The sequence below is a fragment of the Zootoca vivipara genome, chromosome 10 (genome assembly GCF_963506605.1).
Source record: "Zootoca vivipara chromosome 10, rZooViv1.1, whole genome shotgun sequence".
NCBI lineage: Eukaryota > Metazoa > Chordata > Lepidosauria > Squamata > Lacertidae > Zootoca > Zootoca vivipara.
The window spans coordinates 45,865,961-45,889,123 of NC_083285.1; the positions used below are offsets into that span (position 1 = coordinate 45,865,961).

The 23,163-nt window shown below is 45.0% G+C and overlaps 1 protein-coding gene across 2 annotated transcripts; it reads right to left on the reverse strand.

The window, feature by feature from the left end:
* Nucleotides 1–1,061: 1,061 nt before the first annotated feature.
* On the reverse strand, nucleotides 1,062–22,697 carry LOC118091464 (apolipoprotein L6-like). Of its 2 annotated transcripts, none has more exons than XM_035128500.2 (3): nucleotides 21,964–22,697; nucleotides 13,475–13,918; nucleotides 1,062–10,329 (listed from the first exon to the last, which is right to left on the reverse strand). In XM_035128500.2, the coding sequence occupies exon 3, from the start codon at nucleotides 10,314–10,316 to the stop codon at nucleotides 9,432–9,434; it is 885 nt and encodes a 294-aa protein (XP_034984391.1). In that variant the 5' UTR covers nucleotides 10,317–10,329; nucleotides 13,475–13,918; nucleotides 21,964–22,697; the 3' UTR covers nucleotides 1,062–9,431. The 2 variants fall into 2 exon arrangements, with proteins under 2 accessions (XP_034984391.1, XP_034984389.1); XM_035128498.2 differs by having other exon boundaries at nucleotides 13,823–13,918; nucleotides 21,964–22,696.
* Between the last annotated feature and the right edge of the window lie 466 nt (nucleotides 22,698–23,163).

Sequence of the window (23,163 nt, forward strand, 5' to 3'; positions counted from 1 at the left end):
AGCATACAGTACATAGGATGTTTTGACAGAATGCCAGACTATACAATCAAAATAATTCGGAGATGTTTCTGTGATGATTCAGTTTGCTAATTTTTGATGCTCTGAAACATCTGGAATTTCCAGTTTGGAAGGAAAATAGAAAATATGAGAGGAAAGAGGTGCAGGGATAGAGGAAACATGTTTGTTAGCCATTGAGATATTTAGTGGTATGTTCCCAGGTGGCGCTGTGGTTAAACCACTGAGCCTAGGGCTTGCTGATCAGAAGGTCGGTGGTTCGAATCCCTGTGACGGGGTGAGCTCCTGTTGCTTGGTCCCAGCTCCTGTCAAACTAGCAGTTCAAAAGCATGTCAAAATGCAAGTAGATAAATAGGAACCGCTACAGCGGGAAGGTAAACTGCGTTTCCATGTGCTGCTCTGGTTTGCCAGAAGCGGCTTTGTCATGCTGGCCACATGACCTGGAAGTTATACGCCGGCTCCCTCGGCCAATAATGCGAGATGAGCACGCAACCCCAGAGTCTGTCACGACTGGACCTAATGGTCAGGGGTCCCTTTACCTTTACCTCCCTGGTATCACTGTAAACCATATCCTGGTCTTTCCTTGTTTCTGAACCTTTAGACAACAGCGCCATCAGCAATTCAAGGTTGAAGCTTCAGTATCATTAAGGCAAGTGATGCTCCCAGAATTTGAACGAAGCTCTAGTCTCCTTTGTGAAATGAAGGGGAAATGAGCTACTGTTGCTGTCCCTACCACCCAACATTGCGTGCCTCCCTGTTCACTGCGCCTGGATGTCTGAAATGGGGAAGGCTGCTCACATGGGCTTCCATTCAGTTTGAAATTCTTGGGCAATCAAGGCCTCAGACCATGTGGACACCTATGCACATAGAGCTCTATATGCATGGGCTTCCCGTCTTCAGACGCCCATGCTCAACATGAGGAAGTTGGGTGACAGCAGCAGGGCCACATCATTAAATTTGCACACACGACACATGAAAAGGCTTCTTGCCTTACTTGCCTGTTAAGTGCAAGTTATCAGAACCTTGATGAACTAAATTCCTCATCTGGCACTGGTCATTGGCATCTCTTGAATCTTATTTCCTGTGTTTCTGGGCATAATTTGACAACTGCCATTAACTTGACTCTTCAAGCTAAACCTTTTATTTATGGCATTACACCATTGGATCAGAGATGCTGAGCTGGTTTTCAGGGGCCTTTTCAAATCTCATTACTGCAGTAGATTGACTGCATATGGTGGGGCGGTTGCAACTATGAAGAACAAATAGTGAAGAATCTACGCTTCAAATGGTAAAGCATAGGCAAAACACTGGATTCAGAAGGACCCAGGATCAGTTCCCAGCACCTGCTGTTCAATAGTCTCAGGTACCAGGATGGAGAAAGGCCTTTGTCTGAGACCTTTGAGAGCCATTTGCATTACTGGACCAGAAAGACCAATGTTCTCCCTCTATGTGGCAACTACATATGATCATGTCTGACCCCACATCACAATTGAAATTTGCAGTAATGGGGATCTGGAAATGCTTGTCTCATTGCATGCGAGGATGAAAGAAATACTGTAGCTGGTTATTCGCATTTGCTAAGATTGCCCTTTGTTGAATTGATAAAACAGCCTGTGTGTCTCAAAACAGTTAAGTGAATCCACCTCAGCACTTAGCAATGACTACACAGGGTATGGAGATCAGCAATTCCGATGAGATTTATGTCCTGGAAAAGCTTGGGAGTCAATCCCTGTGCTCTCATGCATTTAACCTCTTGCAAATAGTTGTTGAAGGTTAATGTGTTTACATTTTGCAAGGTGGTCTGAGATGAGCAGGTAGAAGGTGCTTTCAGCTATAAAGTATTAGTCTCTAAAACATTAGCATTTTGCAAGTAGATAAGCCTAATAACTAGAAAGCAAGAGCAAATTACACTCCTGGAAACTGCTTTTAAAGCAGGATTATTTTTGCAATTACTGGAGATATTGCTAGCCCATGCTTTACAATGTGCACTGAGCTTGGTAGCAGTGCCACATGGTGGCTGATTAGATGTAGGTAGAATATCCTCCTTTAGTTAATAGTTTGGGGTCAGTGAGAAACTTGGGTTGGAAGAAAGGACTTGTTGGATCAGTCACTTTGAGAAAGAGCATAATACAGTACAGATGTAGCAATAACAAATGGGAGATTTTTTTCAAGAAACCTAAAGCACCATAATTTGAAACACAAAATTATGGATTAGATTGCATGATAAAGCCTTGGTCCAGCAAGGGAGGCTCCTCCACACAATCTCAGACTACATGGTACCGGTTCAGATCTGAAATTCATGGTAGCCATCATGCATTTTTGAGCCATATGCCTTTTGATGGCGAGGTGCACCCCCTTCTGGAGCTGCAAATCTTTATGTAAATTGATTGCATGTGAGCAGAGCTGATGACATAAGCCAGTTGAATGTCGGGCTGCTTTCACACTATTTGTCTTTTCTGTTGTTGAATTTGTGAATTTGATTGGTGTGGTACATAATGCAAATCATGGCGCATTTTAAATTTCAAATAAGGTGCCAGAAATGTGATGTAGTTAAAAATTGTCGGCTGGGATTATCATTTGAAAACCGTGCCTGTTTCTAAGAATATAGAAATACTACTAGCATTTGATCCCATCGGCTGTTCCCAAATATTCCTTGGGAAATGTAGCTTCCATCTCTGCATTGGGATTTCTACAAGTCAGTTGCAGCCTACTCCGTGGTGTACTGAATCATAGAATTGTAGAGTTGGAAGGGACCATGAGGGTCAGCACTCTGCCTCTTATTGCCAGTCCAACATTAACCATCAATTACAAAACAATCCTTGCTCTTTTACTATAGTGCCTTGTTTTTATCTGTAAGCTGTCATAAGTCCTGTCAGGGGGAAAGGTGGGGTATAAAAAACTAGTACTACTACTAATAATAATAATTGGGAGAGTTTTTCTGTGCTATGTGGCTGTATAAACACACCGAAGTACAAGCACCAAGAGAAACTGCTTTAATCCTAAACCTAGTATTAAATCTTATTTTTGTTTTCCCCAAATTGATAGAGAAACCAGCTTTTCTTCCTCTGAAGTAGTACTGCCAGTTCTCAATATGTGCTATACCAGAAGGCAGAACTTTCATCTGAGAGGCTGTGATAGTTGGCTCTCTTGTTGCTATGAGAAAATCCATGATCAGAATTGTCTGGAGACTCTGCAGCCTGCATCTTCTCTCCTGTGTGCGCCAGGGCAAGCTGTCAGGCTTCCTGGCCTTTATCCCCCACCCCCACCCCAGCTTCATTTTGTTTGCTTTAAGGCACGCTGAGTACTACACTCTTACATATCACCCAAATCCATTTTGTCTAGAAACAGCCAACTAAAACACACTAATTTTTTGATATATAGTACATCCCTACGGGCTCAAACTGTTTGAAATTACATAGTCTTTAGTTCTTATGACCAGACTAGTTCAGTAGTAACTTTATACTGCAGCTGGAGGCGGGTTGAAGTTTTACCTATTTTAAAAGATAACTATGCCACCTTTCAGTATCCAGGCAGCTAACAATACGAATTAAAACTGCACCTAACAACAAGCACCAAGTAAACTAGCAGCAAAAGGAGACCAACACATTGCAATTAGCAACAACAAAAGAAGCAAGAGCAGCATGAAAATATCCCCTAAGCAATAGAGTCCTGCACCTTACAGTGTAGTTGTTGTTTTTTGCTGATGGGCAGAACAATTCTAAACATAGCTGTCAACTTTCGGATTTGAAAATAAGGGATCAGCAGCAGCCTCACCTGTCCCGGGGACAGTCTATGGTATATCTAACAATCCAGGATAGCAGCGGGAAACGGTGCTGGAATAAGGGAATTTCCAGCAAAAAAGGGGAAGGCTGACAGCTGTGGCTTGGAATAAGGGAGTTTCCCACATAAAAAGGGAGGGTTGACAGCTATGATTCTAAACAATGCCTGGGAGGAGGGGAGTGACAGGGCTGGCTGAAGCTTTTCCAGCTCATGCCAGTCGTCGTGGAAGGTAGGATGGATGGATTCCTCCATTTTTGCTGTGCCAGCTCCAGCACAGGACCGTAAGTCCTTGGATCTCAAGTCCAAAACCTCTGGCACTCCACTGCAAAGTGGGCCTTTCTGCTGGCTCCTACCAGCCAGTGGCAGCTTCCTGCTCTAGTGCCTTAAACCTGTGGCAGAGAGACATGGGGACACCACCTCCATTTGATGCCTCCTCTCTCTCAACTGGATGGTCATTATTAGAACCATCAGGTATAGCCCTGCTTCCAGTCACCACCCATCTAATCTCCAAAGATGGGGACCCTTGGAAGAAGGCTATTACTTAAGATCTTAAAGGGCAAGTTCATGTGAGAACAGATATAAAGATAGTGAATCACACCTATAGTCACCTAGTACATTCACAGCTGAGGGAAGGTCAGTGGTTCAAATCCGTGCAACGGGGTGAGCTCCCATCGTTTTGTCCCAGCTTCTGCCAACCTAGCAGTTTGAAAGCATACCAGTGCAAGTAGATAAATAGGTATACCACTGCAGCAGGAAGGTAAACAGTGTTTCCATAGGCTCTGGCACTCGTCATGGTCCTCCGTGTGCCAGTAGTGGTTTAGTCATGCTGGCTACATGACCCGGAAAACTGTCTGTGGACAAACGTCGGCTCCCTTGGCCTGAAAGCGAGATAAGCGCCTCACCCCATAGTCACCTTTGACTGGACATAACTGTCCAGGGGTCCTTTACCTTTACCAAAGAAGTAGTCACAGCTGAGCAGTTGGTTGAACTGAAGTCTCCCAGTTCATAGTGCACGCTTTTAACACTTCACTTTACCAACTCCCATGTTTAAATTCTCTTGATTTCTCAGTTAGGCGTCAACTCAATATAAATTATTGTGTCTTTGCTTTTTTAAAAAATAAAAGAAATGCAGGCAAATTATTCAGAAATAGCCATTTACAAACTTGGGGAAGGGCTGCAGATCAGTGCTTTGCATGCAAAATCTCCCAGGTTCAATCCTTGGCATCTCCAGGTAGCCCTGGAAAAGTGTCTGCCTGAAACCCCAGAGAGCCATTGTCTTGTCAGTGCAGAAACAACACTGAGCACAATGGACCTGGTATGTGGCAGCTTTCGATGTTCCTCTCCCCTTCATTTCATTTTCCTGCCCCAGCATCTGGGCTTTGCTTCCCACACTTCTCCAGGGCCACCACCGCATTTGACTCAGAGGCATGACATGGTATGCTGCCCATGCTCTTAATAGTACAGTGGTATTGGGCAAATAGCATATAGCGTACTGTCTCCAAGTCTCCTGGTTTGCCTGCATCCACATGGAAGGAATTTGCTTTCCAGAAATATCTCTCAGAATTGATCAGCTGTGCGTGTTACGCAGTTGACAGTTGTCCCTGGGGGACCCAGCATCTTTTGAGCAGAATGTCCCAGCAACACTCCCTGGTCTTACATTCCTCAGATGTATAAATGTGGGGATGCAACCGCCTTCAGTTGACCCATGGGTATTCTGAGTGGTTTTATAAAAAAGGCTACAGCCAACCTTCCTTGCCTATATTGGCTGTTCTCTCAACACCTTCATTGTTTTAGTTTCAGAAATTGTATCAGATGTACTCGATGACTCTGGAAGCTTGGGAGTGTCTCTTGGGAGCTTAAAAAGGAAATGGGCCCAGTAAGGAAGGGGCACTTAGTTTCCCAATAAGTTAAGCCCTTTGTCTCAGTGCCGGATTTATGTATACAAGCTAAACAAGGTAGGCTTAGGGCCCCACTCTTTTGGGTCCCCCCAAAACAATTAAAGGAAAAAAACCCTGGATGTACATTTCCAATTGTATTTCAGTTCAACAATTACTTGGATAAAATACGCATTTTGTTATGTGCAAATGGCTCTAGATATCTATTAGCTCCCTAAATTACCATATAGCATATATTCAACACAAAAAGCAGCAACAATTTGTTGTTGACAAAGGACAGCTGGACATGTAAAGGGCCCCATTACCTTCAGTAGCTTAGGACCTCATCAAACCTAAATCCGGCCCTGCTTTGTCTTCTCCAAGATGTGAAGCCTGGTTTTATGCAATTTATGCTGATAGTTTATGCCATCTTTGACTGATACTATGATCATCTGCTATTTGTGTTCTTCTGTTTACAGGGATTATTATTATTTATTATTTATTATTATTATTACTATTATTATTGCTGCTGCTGCTGCTACTACTACTACTACTACTACTACTACAGAAGTGTGCCTCCTCCCTAAAACTAGGCACTAACCCAAGTTGCTGCCCCTGAACACTAGTAGTGGACATTGAAACAAATGTTCTCCTTCAAGGGATGCTACAGCCACATGTTTCAAATGAGCATGGCCAGCTGAACAGACTACTTGGTGGGGAACTCCGGCAAGCACTGTCCAAGCTATGGATGCAGAATGCTGGAGTTCAGAGCCAATTCTTGTTCACACCAATGGACTGAGATCAGATGGTGAGAACTACCTATGACAGGCATCCCCAAACTTCGGCCCTCCAGATGTTTTGGACTACAATTCCCATCTTCCCCGACCACTGGTCCTGTTAGCTAAGGATCATGGGAGTTGTAGGCCAAAACATATGGAGGGCCACAGTTTGGGGATGCCTGACCTATGAGTTTCATGCTTTCCTCCTACAAAGAAATGCTGTGGTGTTCCAGATGCTAAAGACTCACAACTCCCACCAACCTCGGGTAGCATGGACAATTGTTAGGGGTGATGGGAATTGTAGTCCACAAACATTTGGATTGTCTTCAGTGCTTCCTGTGTGTAGTTCTGCTAGCCTAACCCTACTTGCCGTATTTTTCCGTGTATAAGACTAGGTTTCCCCCCCTTAAAAATAATGTCAAAAATTAAGGGGCATCTTATACACGGATATATCTCTCCCCCTTTCCCTTAAATCTGAGTCCCCAAAAATAGGGGGTGACTTATACATGGGGGTGTCTTATAGATGGAAAAATACGGTACCCTGTTCTTCAGGACGGTTTCTGCTTCACAACTCTTTGTAAACTGCTTAGAAGCCTATTTTGGCATTAAGCACCCTAAAAATATAAATAAATTAAAAAAAATCTCAGCAATACCAATTAACTTATCCAAACATGATTTTATTTTTTTCCAGTTTTGAACAAGTTTACAATGAACATGTTAAAGGACATGCTGGGAGTATCATTGTATTTTCTTACTGTTCCCAGTCACGTAATTATTTGCTTCCAGTGTTTGATTAGCAACTCTTCAGCTAAAGCCTTCAGCATGACAGACTCCAAATAGCAGATCATTAATTTTAAAATCACAGTAAAATACATTGCAGTGGACAGCCTGAAATCAGTTATCGGCCTAAAACCCTAATCTATACACTAGAACACTTTAAAGGCCTGGGGGAAAGGTTTTTCACCAGGAGTCCCATCTCACACCACACACCCCAGGCAAAAGGCTGGGGATTTATTTTATTTTCAATATGTTTTATTTAAATTTGAAAGAAAATACAAAGATTAATATCGGGTATATTTTTTGCCAAGCTTAAAAAACTAATCTAAATAAAAACACAGATCAGAAAGGAAAAAGGAAAAACAAGATGAAAAGAAAAGAGAAAAGAGCATCCAATTCTTCATCTGTATGTATTCAAGATATCTACTCCAAGATAACAGCCAGCAAATTTACTTTCTATAAACCAATATTATCTTAAATCCTCAAACCCAAATATCATAAGCTTATTTTCTATTTCATGCAAAAAGTGTGTAAGAGGTTTCCAGTCTTCAGTAAATGTTGACTGATTTTTCTCTGATTAAACACATAAACTTTGCCATTTCAGCTAAGTCCAATAATTTTAACATCCATTCCTCCACTGTAGGGAATGATTATTCTTTTCATCTGTGTGCACTTAAAAGTCTCACACTGTAATCATATATTGAAATAAAGTTTTATCATCTTTTTCTAACTGTATATCCATAAGTCCCAGCAGGAGGAGCCCTGGTTTCAGTTGAAACATTAACCTTCAAAATTCTCTGTATTCGTGTATGCATTTGTATCCATAATTTTTTAGCTTTTATACACATCCACCAGGCATGATAAAATGTCTGGGGAATTAATTTTAGAGATGGGGCACGACATTAGAATTGACCTTGTTTTAAGCACTGTTCTCTAGCTATAGTCTGATCTGCTTCTCCAAGCTCCCTGATGATACTGGAAGCAGAAAGGTTGGAGGATGAATGGCGGCTAATGGATTGAGGTTGAATCCTGACAAGACCGAAGTACTGTTTTGGGGGGACGGGGCAGGTGGGTGTGGAGGACTCCCTGGTCCTGAATGGGGTAACTGTGCCCCTGAAGGACCAGGTGTGCAGCCTGGGAGTAATTTTGGACTCGCAGCTATCCATGGAGGTGCAGGTCAATTCTGTGTCCAGGGCAGCTGTCTACCAGCTCCATCTGGTACGCAGGCTGCCAGAGTGGTGCATGCTCTGGTTATCTCTCACTTGGACTACTGCAACGCACTCTACATGGGGCTACCTTTGAAACTACAACTAATCCAGAATGCAGCAGTTAGACTGGTGACTGGGAGTGGCTGCCAAAACCATATAACACCGGTCTTGAAAGACATAATAAATATTATTATTATTATTAATAATAATAATAATAATAATACACTGCCCATCTGGCTAGGTTCCCCCAGCCACTCTGGGCAGCTTCCAACGAAATATTAAAATACAGAAACTCATCAAACAGGGCTGCCTTCAGATGTCTTCTAAAAGTCTGGTAGTTGTTGTTCTCTTTGACATCTAGTGGGAGAGGGTGTTCCACAGGGCGGGTGCCACTACCGAGAAGGCCCTCTGCCTGGTTCCCTGTAACTTGGCATCTCACAGCAAGGAAACCACCAGAAGGCCCTTGGCGCTGGACCTCAGTGTCCGGGTAGAATGATGGGGGTGGAGAACCTACATTGGCACCCAGTACGTTTCCGAGCACAATTCAAAATGTTGGTGCTAACCTTTAAAGCCCTAAATGGCCTCGGCCCAGTATACCTGAAGGAGCATCTCAACCCCCATCGTTCTGCCTAGACATTGAGGCCTTCTGGCGGTTCCCTCACTGCGAGAAGCGAAGTTGCAAGGAACTAGGCAGAGTGCCTTCTCGGTAGTGGCGCCCGCCTGTGGAACACCCTCCCATCAGAAGAAATAAACAACTATCTGACATTTAGAAGACATCTGAAGGCATCCCTGTTTAGGGAAGTTTTTAATGGCTGATGTTTTAAGTATTTTTAATTTTTTTGTTGGAAGCTGCCCAGAGTGGCTGGGGAAACCCAGCCAGATGGGTGGGGTATAAATAATAAATTATTACTATTACTATCCAGAAGGAGGAATAATCATGTCTACTGCCTGGGCTGATGTTCACAACCAATGAGCTCACAAAGTGGTTGGGGTCCATTTCAGTCCCATTCTTCTTTCAGTTCTATGTAGAACTCTGTCAGATTCTGCACCATCTCCTCCAACTTATTAGCCTTGGCTCTGAGCTCATCTGCCTTTTCTGTCTTGGCCCCTTTTGACAAGTCTATGGCATCCTTAGCAATGCAGTAAGCATCCACTGCAAGAAACAACCCAGACAGCACACACCCTGCCACTCTAGCAGACTTGCTCACTGCGAGGGCAGTTCCTTTAAATGCCTCATCGACCTGGTCAATCCCCTTGATTGCATTCCTGGCTACGGTCTCTACTGTACTTGCTTCCTTGGCCAAAGTCTTCAAGGCAGGATTAGCACGAACCATCGCCAATGCCTCTACATTTGCTGCAATGTCTGTCGCTTGGTCAACCACTCTTGGAATGCTCCGAACAAGAGCAGAACCCGAAGTGATTGCCATTTTGGCTACTTCCAAATTAGTGTCGTCATCTGGGGGCAGTTGATAGTTGAAACCAATTTTCTCGAGGCTCAGCGCCATTCTTAGGCTTTCCTCGCATTCCTTTACCAGTTCCTGCGATTTTTTCTTTTCCTTTGAATGAATAATGCACTTGGACAAACCAGCAGAGATGCTAGTTACTCCTGACGCTATCCCTAAGCCCATGCTTGTGGCTGTCAGGATTAAACTTGCGCCTGCTGTTACAGGGACCAAGGCCAGTCCCACGATGGACAAGACACCAGAAGCTGCACTTACAGAGCTGGCAGTAACGCTGGCAATGGTGCAATCCTTATGGGTCTTGTCAATGTCGTCTGCCCTTTCCCGAAGGCATTGGATGTACATCTCGATCTCATTTTTCTTCTCAGGGAATTCTTTGAGAAAATGAGCAATAGCTTCATCAAGAGCTTTCTCTGAAGGCATCTTTCCTGCATTTCTGCAAATATAAATACATATTAAAAGGAAGCTAAAAGATAGGTGTCCCCCCCCAAAAAAAACACAATTTCCTGCATCCCCTACAAATCTGTGCTTCCTGAGAAAGCAGACATAAAACAAATGTGTATGATGCATATAATTACAGAAACATGTAGAATTCAGTACAGTGGTACCTCGACTTACGAATGACCCTACTTACGAAAAATTTGACTTACAAATAAAAAAAATTGGCGCGTGCTTACAAATTTTTCGACATCCGAAGGCCGGATGGGGCCCTTGCCACCGCCACTAGCCGGCCTCCCGCCGGATCGCCACTTCCTATGCTCGGTCTATGGCCGGATCGGGCCCCCGCCGCCGCCACTAGCCAGCCTCCCTTGGTGAGCAGCAGCAGCAGCAGCAAAAGAGGAGGGAGAGCGGGATGCGCGCGAGAGAGGGGGCGATGGGGCGCTCCTGCCAGCCGGCCTCCGGGTTGCAGCACTCGCCGCCTCCCTCGGAACGCACGCAACGGTGGCGGCGCCCAGCAACTAACCCCCAGGCGGGGAAGAGGCGACGACCACCGCCAGGCATGTCTGACCCCCTGCGCAGGACCCTCTCCAAGCTGAGGCAGGCGGGCACAGTGAGGGGCGGCGGGGGATGCCGCCGGGCACCCCAGCGGAGGCGGTATCCTTCGAAGTCGAGCCCAGCAGAATCTGGCGCGCCCAGGAAACAGGGCGCCGTGCGCTCTTGGCAGCGGCACGGTCTTCGCGCCCCACCTGGAGGAGCCCGCACTGAGGGAGACGGAGGCTTGGTCCCGGCGGGGGAAGGCAGCGGATTCGGCACCTTAGGAAAAATCCCCCGGAGCCACCCTAGCTCGCCTTTGCCCACCCGCTGCCCTCCTCCTTCTCCTCGGCTGGAAGTAGCCATGATGCTTGAAGTTGGTCTTTCTCGTGTGGGGACTTTAAAGTTTTTTGCACAAAAACCTGGGTTTCTTGGTCTTTTTTCTAGGCTCCGGAACGAATTAATCCGTTTCCAATGCTTTCCTATGGGAAACCACGATTCGACTTACGAATTTTTCGACATAAGAATGTGCATTCGGAACGGATTAAATTTGTAAGTCGAGGTACCACTGTACTTACGAATGTTTCTGCTTACGAACAGAGCTCTGTCCACCATCTTGGATGCAGTTTAGATAGGGTTGCTTCGACTTACGAATTTTTTCTCCCAATGCATTCCTATGGGATTCGACTTACAATTTTTTTTTGACTTACGAATGTGCGTTCGGAACGCATTAAATTCGTAAGTAGAGGCACCACTGTATTTTAATTGAACATCTCTTATGGAAAATGGTCTTTGGCTGCAATTCTAAAAAGTGGCCGGGGGAAGAGAACAAAAGGCAGATGACCAAATACATCCCATGCTCTGCTAGGCTCTTTCTACAAGGCAGAAGCGATGGTGGCACAGTGCTCTGCTGCTCATCTCCCGTTTTGTTTTTGCATTTTAATTCCACCCCCCAATTCACTTCCTGAGCTCCAGAACTGGCACTGCTTCCCTCCTGTTTGGGGGCTTATTTTGGGAGAGTGGGTAAGCTACGGGTCCTTTAGATCAGTATGTTCCCCCAATCTGTTCCCTGCACACACCCTGACATAAGAGCAGCTTAATGCTTTGGGGGGTTTCTGAAATGCTGGAGAGGAGATCTATGAGGTTGGGTCTCCCATTCTGCCTGCAAAAGAGTGGGATCTGAGTCCCTGGGACGTCCCACCTAGCATGGTCTGGAGGAACATGGAAGCACCTGGTGAACAGGGTGCTACTATGAATTTGAAATGATAAATGCCCCTTGTTAGACTTTCCTGTTTTGATTTCGCCTGATGTTTTAATGGCAGGGGTTCAGCCATTTGAGTTAACTTGTATTGATCTGGAAGTCCATTTGGGAGCTTTAGTTCATATTTGCTTGCTACTGGTGTGGGCTTTTAATTATAGCCGATTTAAATCTGAGGAGAAAATTTAAATCAGGAGAAAATTGGGTGGGTGGGTGGGGGGAGACCCAGCCAAAAGATTGGGAAGTGGGTGCCAAAGTTTCCTGGGTAGTAGTACAGTATTTATATTTTGTAATACAGCATGGCCTGTGATCTGCTTTCTTTCTATTCTTAGTATAAAAGCTGTACAGGCATTACACAGGGTGCATCTTAAATGGGGCTGCTAACACCCCTTGGAAGATGGGGGAAAGGGCTGCCCTCTTTTTCCTCTGCACAATATCCCTGGTCTTTCTCCATTTACTCAGCTGGGAAGTGTGAAGCCTCCCACTACTTTTTTTTCTAGTTTATAACACACACAAACACACACACTTACTTTTCAAGTTTATACTTTCGATAGTTTTAAACATTTCACTAATTTTACATTCATTTTGATATTTCAAAACTTGACTTCCATCCCCCTTTTTCTGCGGTTCGTTAAATTTATTCTTCTGCATATCCAAATTAACTTAATTTGCTCATTTATTCATCTTCTTTAAATACAGACTCTTATAACACTGCAGGTTGTTACAATAATCCTGCCAATGTTTTTATCTGTTTATAATTTATTTGTAAATATTCAATAAACCATTTGCATTCATCTCTCTCTCTCTCTCTCTCTCTCTATATATATATATATATATATTCTTGATTTCTTATTATTCCAGTAAGTTTCGCCATTTCTGCATATTCCATAAGTTTTTGTTTCCATTCTTCCTTTATTGGGACTTCTGCTTCTTTCCATTTTGGGGCAAGTAACATTCTTGCTGCTGTAGTAGGATACATGAATAAGTTTCTATACATTTTAGGTAGTTCTGTCCCTATAATTCCCAAAAGAAAAGCTTCTGATTTTTTTTTTTACAAAGGTTACTTTAAGCATCCTTTTCATTTCATTATATATCATTTCCCAGTAAACTTTGACCTTACTATAAGACCACCACATATGCTAAAAAGAACCTTCTTTCTAATTACATTTCCAACACTTGATTTAGATTTATACATTTTTGTGAACTTCCTCAGTGTTAGATACCATCGATACATCATTTTCATATGATTTTCTCTTAGACCATTTCTCTTATACTATTTTTCCCAAGCATGCTATAAATTTTATATCCATATTCCACAATCGTTCCCATACTTCCATATCTACAATTGTACCTTGGAAGTCGAATGGAATCTGTTCCGGAAGTCTGTTTGGCTTCCAAAACATTCAGAAAGCAAAGCGCGGCTTCTGAGCCAGAAAACTCCTGCAGTCAATTGGATGCCCCCGTCGGACGTTCGACTTCCAAAAATAGTTCGCAAACTGGAACAGTCACTTCCAGGTTTGCAGCGTTCGGGAGCCAAAGCGTTCGAGAACTAGGCTGTTCGAAAAGGAAGGTCCAACGGTATATTATGACCAATATCTATTACCCAATGTATCACCGAGGATTCTGGGAGATGCTTGGGGCTCCTTTTATATGTCATGAACAAAGGTAACAATTAGAAGACCAGAAGCTTGACAACTACCTTTGGAATTTTGACATTCTCCAGCAGCAATTTGGGCAGGTGCCTCACAGTTACTAAATGGTAAATCCGTTCTTCTCAGCTTGAGTGGACTTTAGTCTGGAAAGGAAAACAACTAGATAGTAAGGGTGAAGGTGAACCAAGATATCTCCCAATGAAACTAACCTCAGTAATATCATTCTAATTCTTACAAACATCTGAATTTCATACTCCAGCCATACCTGTAGGCTCTTAGGATTGAGCTAGAAAATACTTTTGACCAAAATTTGCATTTATTATAAATATGTTTGCACTACACTTCAGTAAGAGTTGCCATGGTATGTTTTAAAAGGGGGGGATGCAAAAACAATTAAAATGCAAATTTATTTATTTTTATTTAAACAATTTATATACTAGAATCATAGAATCATAGAGTTGGAAGATACCAAAAGGGCCATCCAGTCCAACCCCCTGCCAGGCAGGAAACACCATCAAAGCATTCTTGACAAGACGGCTGTCAAGCCTCTGCTTAAAGACCTCCAAAGAAGGAGACTCCGCCACACTCCTTGGCAGCAAATTCCACTGCCGAACAGCTCTTACTGTCAGGAAGTTCTTCCTAATGTTTAGGTGGAATCTTCTTTCTTGTAGTTTGAATCCATTGCTCCGTGTCTGCTTCTCTGGAGCAGCAGAAAACAACCTTTCTCCCTCCTCTATATGACATCCTTTGATATATTTGAACATGGCTATCATATCACCCCTTAACCTTCTCTTCTCCAGGCTAAACATACCCAGCTCCCTAAGCTGTTCCTCATAAGGCATTGTTTCCAGGCCTTTGACCATTTTGGTTGCCCTTTTCTGGACACGTTCCAGCTTGTCAGTATCCTTCTTGAACTGTGGTGCCCAGAACTGGACACAGTACTCCAGGTGAGGTCTGACCAGAGCAGAATACAGTGGTACTATTATTTCCCTTGATCTAGATGCTATACTCCTATTGATGCAGCCCAGAATTGCATTGGCTTTTTTAGCCGCTGCATCACTTACCTACTACTTACCTACAATGGTCTCTAGGTGGCATGCAAATACACAACACATAAAACAGTTAAAACCATATATTCAGACTTCTAAAATGCCTGTGAGCTAAGGGGGCCGAATTGGACCCCTTAGCTAAAAGGGTTCCGACCCCGATAGGGAGTCCGAAAACCTCCAGAGAGAGCGAACCAAATTTAGTAGCTCTTTCTGGTAGAGAAATGACAGAGACCAGACCAAGGGTTCTGAAAAGCAAGGCGGTTTGCCTAATTGCTTATTTTTCCCAAGCAAATAAAATAAAATAAAAACTGTTGCAACAGGGTGCTTTCTCTCTCACACAGGAGAAAAGAAGGACCCAGAACCAAAGCGTGCTTGCCCTTATATAGACATTTTAAAATTGCCCCCCCCCCTGTAGCCCAAGACCACTCCCAGAAGTGCCATTCATACATCACAGAAGGGGTGTTGCCCAAGACCACGCTCCAGGTACATCACACCTACATCAGAGGAGAGGGTGGTCTCCAACATAAATCTGAGCCCACTGTTTATCCCATGTCTGTCAGCTATCCTACTGCCTTCTCTGATTGCCCTTCCTGGTAGTCTGGCCAATCCTTTGAGATGGTAATCCCTTTAATTCCTGAGACAATGGGAAGGTTCCCTCACCCCCCTCCTTCCTTGCAGAGAAACATTTTGTCAGTTTGGGAGTCAAAATGGTTTCAGGACTTTTTCTGTACTGTTTTCAGTCATTGGTTTATATATTTATGTACGTGTTTGCCTTGTACATTTATGAACATTTATTATATATCTAAGACCTTAAAATTCTTGTAACAGCCTGCTAGATTTTTTTTTTAAGTCATTGGAAGTTCAGTAGGGAGGGAGCTTGTCTGACCTCAACGGGAAGGAAGTTCCGTAAAATTGGGCCCACAATAGGAAACATGCAGTTCCTTGTGCATATGAGCCATGCATCCAAGCCGTTGGGGATCACTAACTGTAGCTTCCTCCAAGATTTAAATAATCATAAAAACGGGGGGGAGGGGGAGAGCAGAATGATATTTTTTGAAATATAAAAGGAAAGGAGAGGGACCAGCAGGTTTAAAACTATGTTTGAAAAAATAGTAAAGCAAATGTTTTGCCTGGTACCAAAATGACAATGGAATCTGTGCTAGGTGGAGAATGTGAACATTCCACAATTGAGGTGCCAATACTCTAGAAGGTCCTCTGTTCCCCACCCACTACGCTACATGGGACACAGGCAGTCCTTCAAGTATCTTAGCCCCATGTTGAGATATGTTTTAAAGGTCAAAACTTTTAAAATTGGGAAATTAAGCCTACAGACTGACTGGAAACATGATCATAACCCAGGCTCCCGCAACCTAGGGGGCCCTATACCTGTTCTGAAATATCTCCCTTCAGTCTCAGTAGGTCCAAAATTCTCCCCCGGTTGGAGAAGGTTTATGTAACCCACTTAACTAACTAGTATTTCAGCCCAGTGATATTTCCCATGCAAAGGAGGGGATGACAGGGCTATCCTTTGTCCCTAATGCTCTTTGCTTTATCTGTCAAGCCTTTTGCGCAAGCTGTTAAGAGGGAATCCTAGCATAAAGGAGTGCCCACATGGGCAGTATGAAGTAAAACCAGTTTGTTTGCTGACAATGCTACAGACGTGTCGGGATCTACAGATAGGGTTGCCAGACTCAATAGTGGACAGGACTTCTGTGCCTTTAATTGCCCTGCTCTCTTTTGAGTCTGGAAACCTTAAAGAGAAACCAGCAGACCCTTTGAACAAAGGTAACTTGGCATAAAATCAAGAATTAAGCCAACCATGGGCGTAGGCAGGGGGGCAGGAGCCCCTCCTAGAAGCAGGGCCGCTGGCCAGCCTGCCCCGCTGCCCGGTGCCGTCTCCCTTCTCCCTGGCTGGCTGTGGGGCGGGTGGAGGGAAAGCGTTTGGCTGGCCAGTGATCGCGTAGGGGGAGGAGGGGATCGGAACAGCCCGATTTTGGGCTGATCCTGCCGCCCCCTCGCCCCTACCTGTTGAGGAGGGGGAGGAGGGGGTTGAAGCAGCCCGATTTCGGGCTGATCCTGGCGCCCCCTTGCCCCTGCCAATCGCGGAGGGGGAAGAGGGGGTTGGAGCATCCCGATTTTGGGCTGATCCTGGTGCCCCCTCACCCCTGCCTGTCAAGGAGGGGGTCGGAGCAGCCCGATTTCAGGCTGATCCTGGTGCCCCCTCGCCCCTGCCGGTTGCGGAGGGGGAGGAGGGGGTCGGAGCAGCCCGATTTTGGGCTGCTCCTGGCGCCCCCTTGCCCCCGAACGACCATGGCTTTCCTTGCCCCACTGTGGCCCCTCCCCTGTGCCTTGGCCCCGCCCCTTGCCCCCCTAATTTTGATCCTGGCTACGCCCCTGAAGCCAACCATTTTTTCTTTTAGGATTCAGGAAAGTATTAAGTATGCCAGTGCAAATGTTTAAACACAGTATGAAAGTACCTAGGAGGAATCCTCATTATTTCAAACAGGGCTGATCTCTTAGAAAACAATTGCATTTAATTAATTAGATCTATTAAGGCAGAGTTTAAAGAGTGGGGGGGCACGGAATTAAAGCTAATGTGGCCCATGCAAATCCGCACACTTAAAACGGTTGTGTTGCCAAAGCTCCTGGTTTACTTTCAATCTAAACCAGTGATAATCCCTAGGAAATTAATTAAGAATTCGCAGAAGATATTGAGTGAATTCATGGGGAGTAGCGTCAAAGGCCAACATCTTAGAACAGGGATCTAAATGTCTCAAAACAAGTGTCATAATAATTGTGCAGCTCAGCTACGATTTGTCCATTCCTTACTTGATCCATCATGTCAAACCGAATGTCAGGCTTTAGGGGGAAAATGGACCTAGAAAGCTATACCCAAGAAAGCCTTCTCCAAACTAGTGCCTCCATAAGCTTTGGACAAGACGTCCTATTAGTTGCCATTGGTTGGGTAGGAAGGGAGTTATAATTCAAAACATCTATAGCAGGTGTGCAGAACCTCTGCTCTGCTGGCCAAATTTGGCCCAGCGTGAGTCCTAGTTTGAGCTGTGAAGCCATTTCCCCCAAACCATGCCCACCTGCTGCACACCTGACATCGTAAGTGATGCCATGTATGGGGCAGGGATGAGGATGAGGATTTGTATACTACCATTCATCATAAGATCGCAGGACGGTACACAGAATAAAAAACAGGATAAAAACAAGCAAATAAGTAAAACAAACCAGCAAAACAATACCACCACCCCTTCCAACAGACACATTTAAAAGGCTGCAGAATATTAATCAGCCAATGCTTTTGCCTGGCACCTAAAATATATATACAGTGGAACCTCGGTTTCTGAACACCTCGGTTTATGAATTTTCGGTTTACGAATGCCACGGACCCATCTGGAACGGATTAATTCACTCTCCATTACTTTCAATGGGAAAGTTCGCTTCAGTTTATGAACGCTTCGGTTTATGAACAGACTTCCAGAACCAATTACACCCATGCTTCGGGTTAAGTACGCTTCAGGTTGAGTACTCCGTGTACCCGTCTGGAATGGATTAATCCACTTTCCATTACTTTCAATGGGAAAGTTCGCTTCAGTTTATGAACGCTTCAGTTTATGAACAGACTTCCGGAACCAATTGTGTTCATAAACTGAGGTACCACTGTAATGAAGGTGCCAGGCGAACCTCTCTGGGGGAGAACTTTCCACAAACGGAGAGCCACTACAGAGAAGGCCCGTTCTCGTGTTGCCATCTTCTGGACCTCACATGGAGAAGGCACACAAAGGAAGGCCTCAAATGATGAATGCAGAGGCCAGGACACTTTATATCAGTGCCAACTTTTCTTATATTCCATTTCTCATCCTCAGGGGATGGTCCCCATGCTAATGTCGTGAGAACAGCAACACTCATGCACAGGAGGAACTTATCGGCAAAATGGTGGTGAAGTTTTTAGAAATACGCACACAACACAAAAGGGGGGGGGGAACTAAGCAAGAAATTCCATAAACAGCCCTATGACTAATTATCATGTCCAATCAGCACAGAAAAATGACTGTCATTTAAAGGGGGGGAAATGTAAAACCAGGGGGGAGGGAGAACGGAATGGAGTACTCTGGTGGAGGGCATGGCTGGCCTAATTATACAGGAGCTCATACTTCATACTGTAGTATTTTGATGCAGGACCCACTTGTAAGTTTCCAGCGGAGTAGATGTGCTAGTTTGTTGTGCCAACTGAGTCCTAGCACCATAAAGACTAACACAGTTTATTACAGTCCACAAAAGTTAATGTCATAATATGCTTTTCAAAGTGCCACAAGACCTTCTGTTATTTTTGCCCTACTTGTAGTGTCTTTACTGCTCAGTTTCAGCCCTGTGGCATTTTGTAGCCACACTGCCTCATGCTCCCAGGCCCAGGGCTGGTTTTGAGTCGGCAAGGGGACCTTCACCACTCATTTACACTGACATCGTTTTTATTTTATTTTAAATTCTTTATTGAAAAATAACTAAAATAACATGTTCCCTCCCCCTTTTTGTAATGTACACAGTACCTTTTTGTCATTCTGTTTTGCTTCCTACATGGGTACTATTTACTGTTTCTTCTTTAATTGTGTCTTCTCTTACACTGCACACTTGTAATTTTGTACTATTTACACTGGCATTGTTGTGATGGTTGCGGAATTGGGATGTGGAAGAGGACCAAGAGCTGTTGTATGATGGTATGTTCCCCTCTGCTCCCCTTGCACAGCTCTCATTACAGCTTACATATAAAAGTATTATTATTATTATTATTATTATTATTATTATTATTATTATTTATTATACTGCCCTTCATCTGAATAGCACAGGGAGGTTTACAACATAAACACACACAATGAATCACTTAATAAGAATAAGAATAAGAATAATTTAAAAAACACTTTAAAAATTCATAGGTTGTTTAACAGCTTCCCCTAGAACAGGCATCCCCAAACTGCGGCCCTCCAGATGTTTTGGCCTACAACTCCCATGATCCCTAGCTAACAGGACCAGTAGTCAGGGAAGATGGGAATTGTAGTCCAAAACATCTGGAGGGCCAAAGTTTGGGGGTGCCTGCCCTAGAAGGTACTCTTAAGGAAGTGAAAGCATTCACTAGGGCCCCCTGCTGGTTGGAAGCATCTGCCCTTAAGGCTCTTATTGTTGACCGTGAAGGAATCTGTATGGAAGTAAAGAGGAGTTGGAACTGAATTACCCCTAGTGGGATAAACAGTGAAAGCCCTGAAGCAGGATGGTATAATCTGGGCTGGTGCAAGCAGGGAAATGCTGCAGGATATATGGTCTTTAATGGAGCATGAGGGACCAGGGCCAGGCTGCATGTTTCATGGGAGAATCATCACAAGTGGGAGGCCCTGGCATAAGTAACAGGGTGGGCTTCCATGGCAGCTATGCAGGCACAACCATGTCCCCAGCCTCGGACTGCTGGAATCAGAAGACACAGAAGCTTCAGCATCTGACAGAGGAAAATAGAGGTAAAATAGGCACTGAGGAAGTTAAACGAGGAAGCCACACATTGTCCCCCCCCCCCAAGAAATGTGGAACTCCTTGGTTTTCCCCATGTATGCCATTTCTGAGCATACTCAGCCATATACACATCCTCACTGCCATATATTTCTCCTCTTCTGTTGTAACCCAGCATCTCGCTCAAAATACTATCATATTCAGAATTACAAAATTCAAAGAGCATTGTTTTGGCCCAAAAAAGTTAGGGAGAAAAGCTCCAGCTTTGGTTGATAACTCAGTACACAAAAACAGAATGCACTCCCGCCCCCCACCTGTTCAAATAATGTGGAAATAGTTACTGTATTTATCAAGCAGGTGGAGTTTGATATTACATGTGTAGCAATGAACTTGATTACCAACCTAAACTCTCCCACCAGCCTGTTCCACTTGCCTATAGCATAGATGTCGCGCCTGATGCCCTCCAGATGTTGCTGGATTACAACTCCCATCGTCCATGACTGTGGGCCATGCTGGATAGGGCTGATGGGACTTGAAGACCAATGACACCTGGAGGGCAACAGATCTTCTCTCACATCCACCAAGAACCCACAGGGGGCAGCATAGGTGTTTCTAATACTGTAAAACTGGAATACTGTAATACTGGGGGGGGGGGAGTTGGTGAGTTGACCCACCTCCAGCCTCCTTATCGGCAGGTGTGGCACCTGTGAGCTACTGGGGTTGTTTTACAGCAGGCACCCCCAAACTGCGGCCCTCCAGATGTTTTTGCCTACAACTCCCATGATCCCTAGCTAACAGGACCAATGGTTGGGGAAGATGGGAATTGTAGTCCAAAACATCTGGCAGGCTGAAGTTTGGGAATGCCTGCTGTAAAACAACCCCAGTAGCTCACAGGTGCCACACCTGCCGATAAGGAGGCTGGAGGTGGGTCAACTCACCAACGCTCCCCCCCCCTGTTTTGCAGCTGTAAAATGAAAATGAAAGCTATCTCCAATTCTCTCTCCAACCAACCCCCTCCCTCCCTTCCACTGAGCCTCTTGGGCTTGCCAATCCAAAGGTTTTGACTGGGATTTACTGTCCAGGGATCATTTGCCTTTACCTTTTAACCCCCCCTCTCTTTCTGTCTTTCTTATACATACACATTCCCTCCCATCCTTGGTGGCTGCTGACAGGAACAAGCAAACACACCCAAAGGGCTGCTCTTTTTGACTGTAGCCCAATCACCCTCACCTACTATATTTGGGGTGCAGGGTGTGGATTCCCATGAAGCCAAATTGCACCACCACCAGCACATAGGAGTAAGGTACAAGTACCAGCAGGTTGTGGGGAGTCATAAAGTTTGCAAGAGGACCGTTTTTAAAAATGGAGGGAGGGGCTCAAAAGCGAAAGACTAAGCATGCGAAACGAGCGCGGAATCTCGATTTGATTGTCGGAGGGGATGAAACAACAAAGCTGTGTGTCCGTGCGTGGAAATGGAGTTTCCAAGGAGGAGGCATAGCAGGCTGGCGCAATGAAAAAGAACAAACCATGGGCTCTGTCCTGCAATTTTTTTTGGCAGGTTCCCCTCATCTCCCAACTCTCGGATTGTCATGCAATTCCATTCGAAAACTTATTAAATATGCTCTGGGGGGACTCACCTTTCTGGCTGCCTGTTTCCTACGACCTGGAGGCTCAAAGCTGTCTGAGGCAGATCAGAAGAGGGTCGGAGGGGAAAGCGAAACTGAAACGCCGGCGGACTTTGGGCTTGTCGGCACACGTGAACACGCGAGAGGAATCCAATGGCAGGAGAAGGAGAGGCGGGTTAAGTCCGGCAGCAGAAGCTCCGTCGACGGTGCCCTTGTATTTCTTTAGAAAGGCGAGAGGATCTCCGCGAGAGCGCGGGGCGGGCAGGAAACTAAGCTGAGAAGGGAAGGAGGCTGGTGGACGAGTTTATGAAGGAAGAGCCCGGGAATGAGGGGGGGATGCAGGTGCGAAGAGGAGAGGCTGCCTGCTCGTGCGCAGTCGGAGCATAGCTGCCAAGTTATCCCTTTTTTTAAGGGATTTTCCCTTATGCTGAATAGGCTTCCTCGCGAGAAAAGGGAAAACTTGGCAGCTATGAGTCGGAGGCGCGGGGAAAACCCGTGCTGGGGCACAAATGGGCACCCAGGAGGACCCACGGATCCCACAGGAGCAGCCCTCTTGCGGGGAAGTCGCTGCGGCTCCCCGTGGCGAACTTGCGGAGATTGAAACCCCAATTTAGTCTATCAGGAAACCTCGCCTTTCCCCGCCCCCTCACGCTTTTCCTGACAGCACTTCCAACATTCAAGAACGCAGTTTATTGTTGCAAAGTTTCTGTTCAGTCTTTTTCAGACGGATAGTGGCAAAATGATTGTAATTGCTTGCTTGCTTGCTGTATTTTCCATGGGAAATGCTCAAATCAGCTATCCCTGACCTTTCCCCTAACAACAACAACAACAATGTATTATTTATACCCCGCCCATCTGGCTGGGTTTCCCCAGCCACTCTGGGCGGCTTCCAACAAAATATTTAAAATACAATAAAACATCAAACATTAAAAATGCCTTTTCAGATGTCTTGTAAAAGTCAGATAGTTGTTTATTTCCTTGACACCAGATGGGAAGGTGTTCAACAGGGCGGGTGCCACCACCGAGAACGCCCTCTGCCTGGTTCCCCGTAACTTTACTTCTCACAGTGAGGGAACTGCCAGAAGGCCCTTGAAGCTGGACCTCAGTGTCCAGGCTGAACGATGGGGGAGGGGGGGAGACCAGACCAACTACCCTGGGCAGAGCTAGAATGTGGGATCCAAATAAACTGTCAGTAAAACCAATCACTTAAAA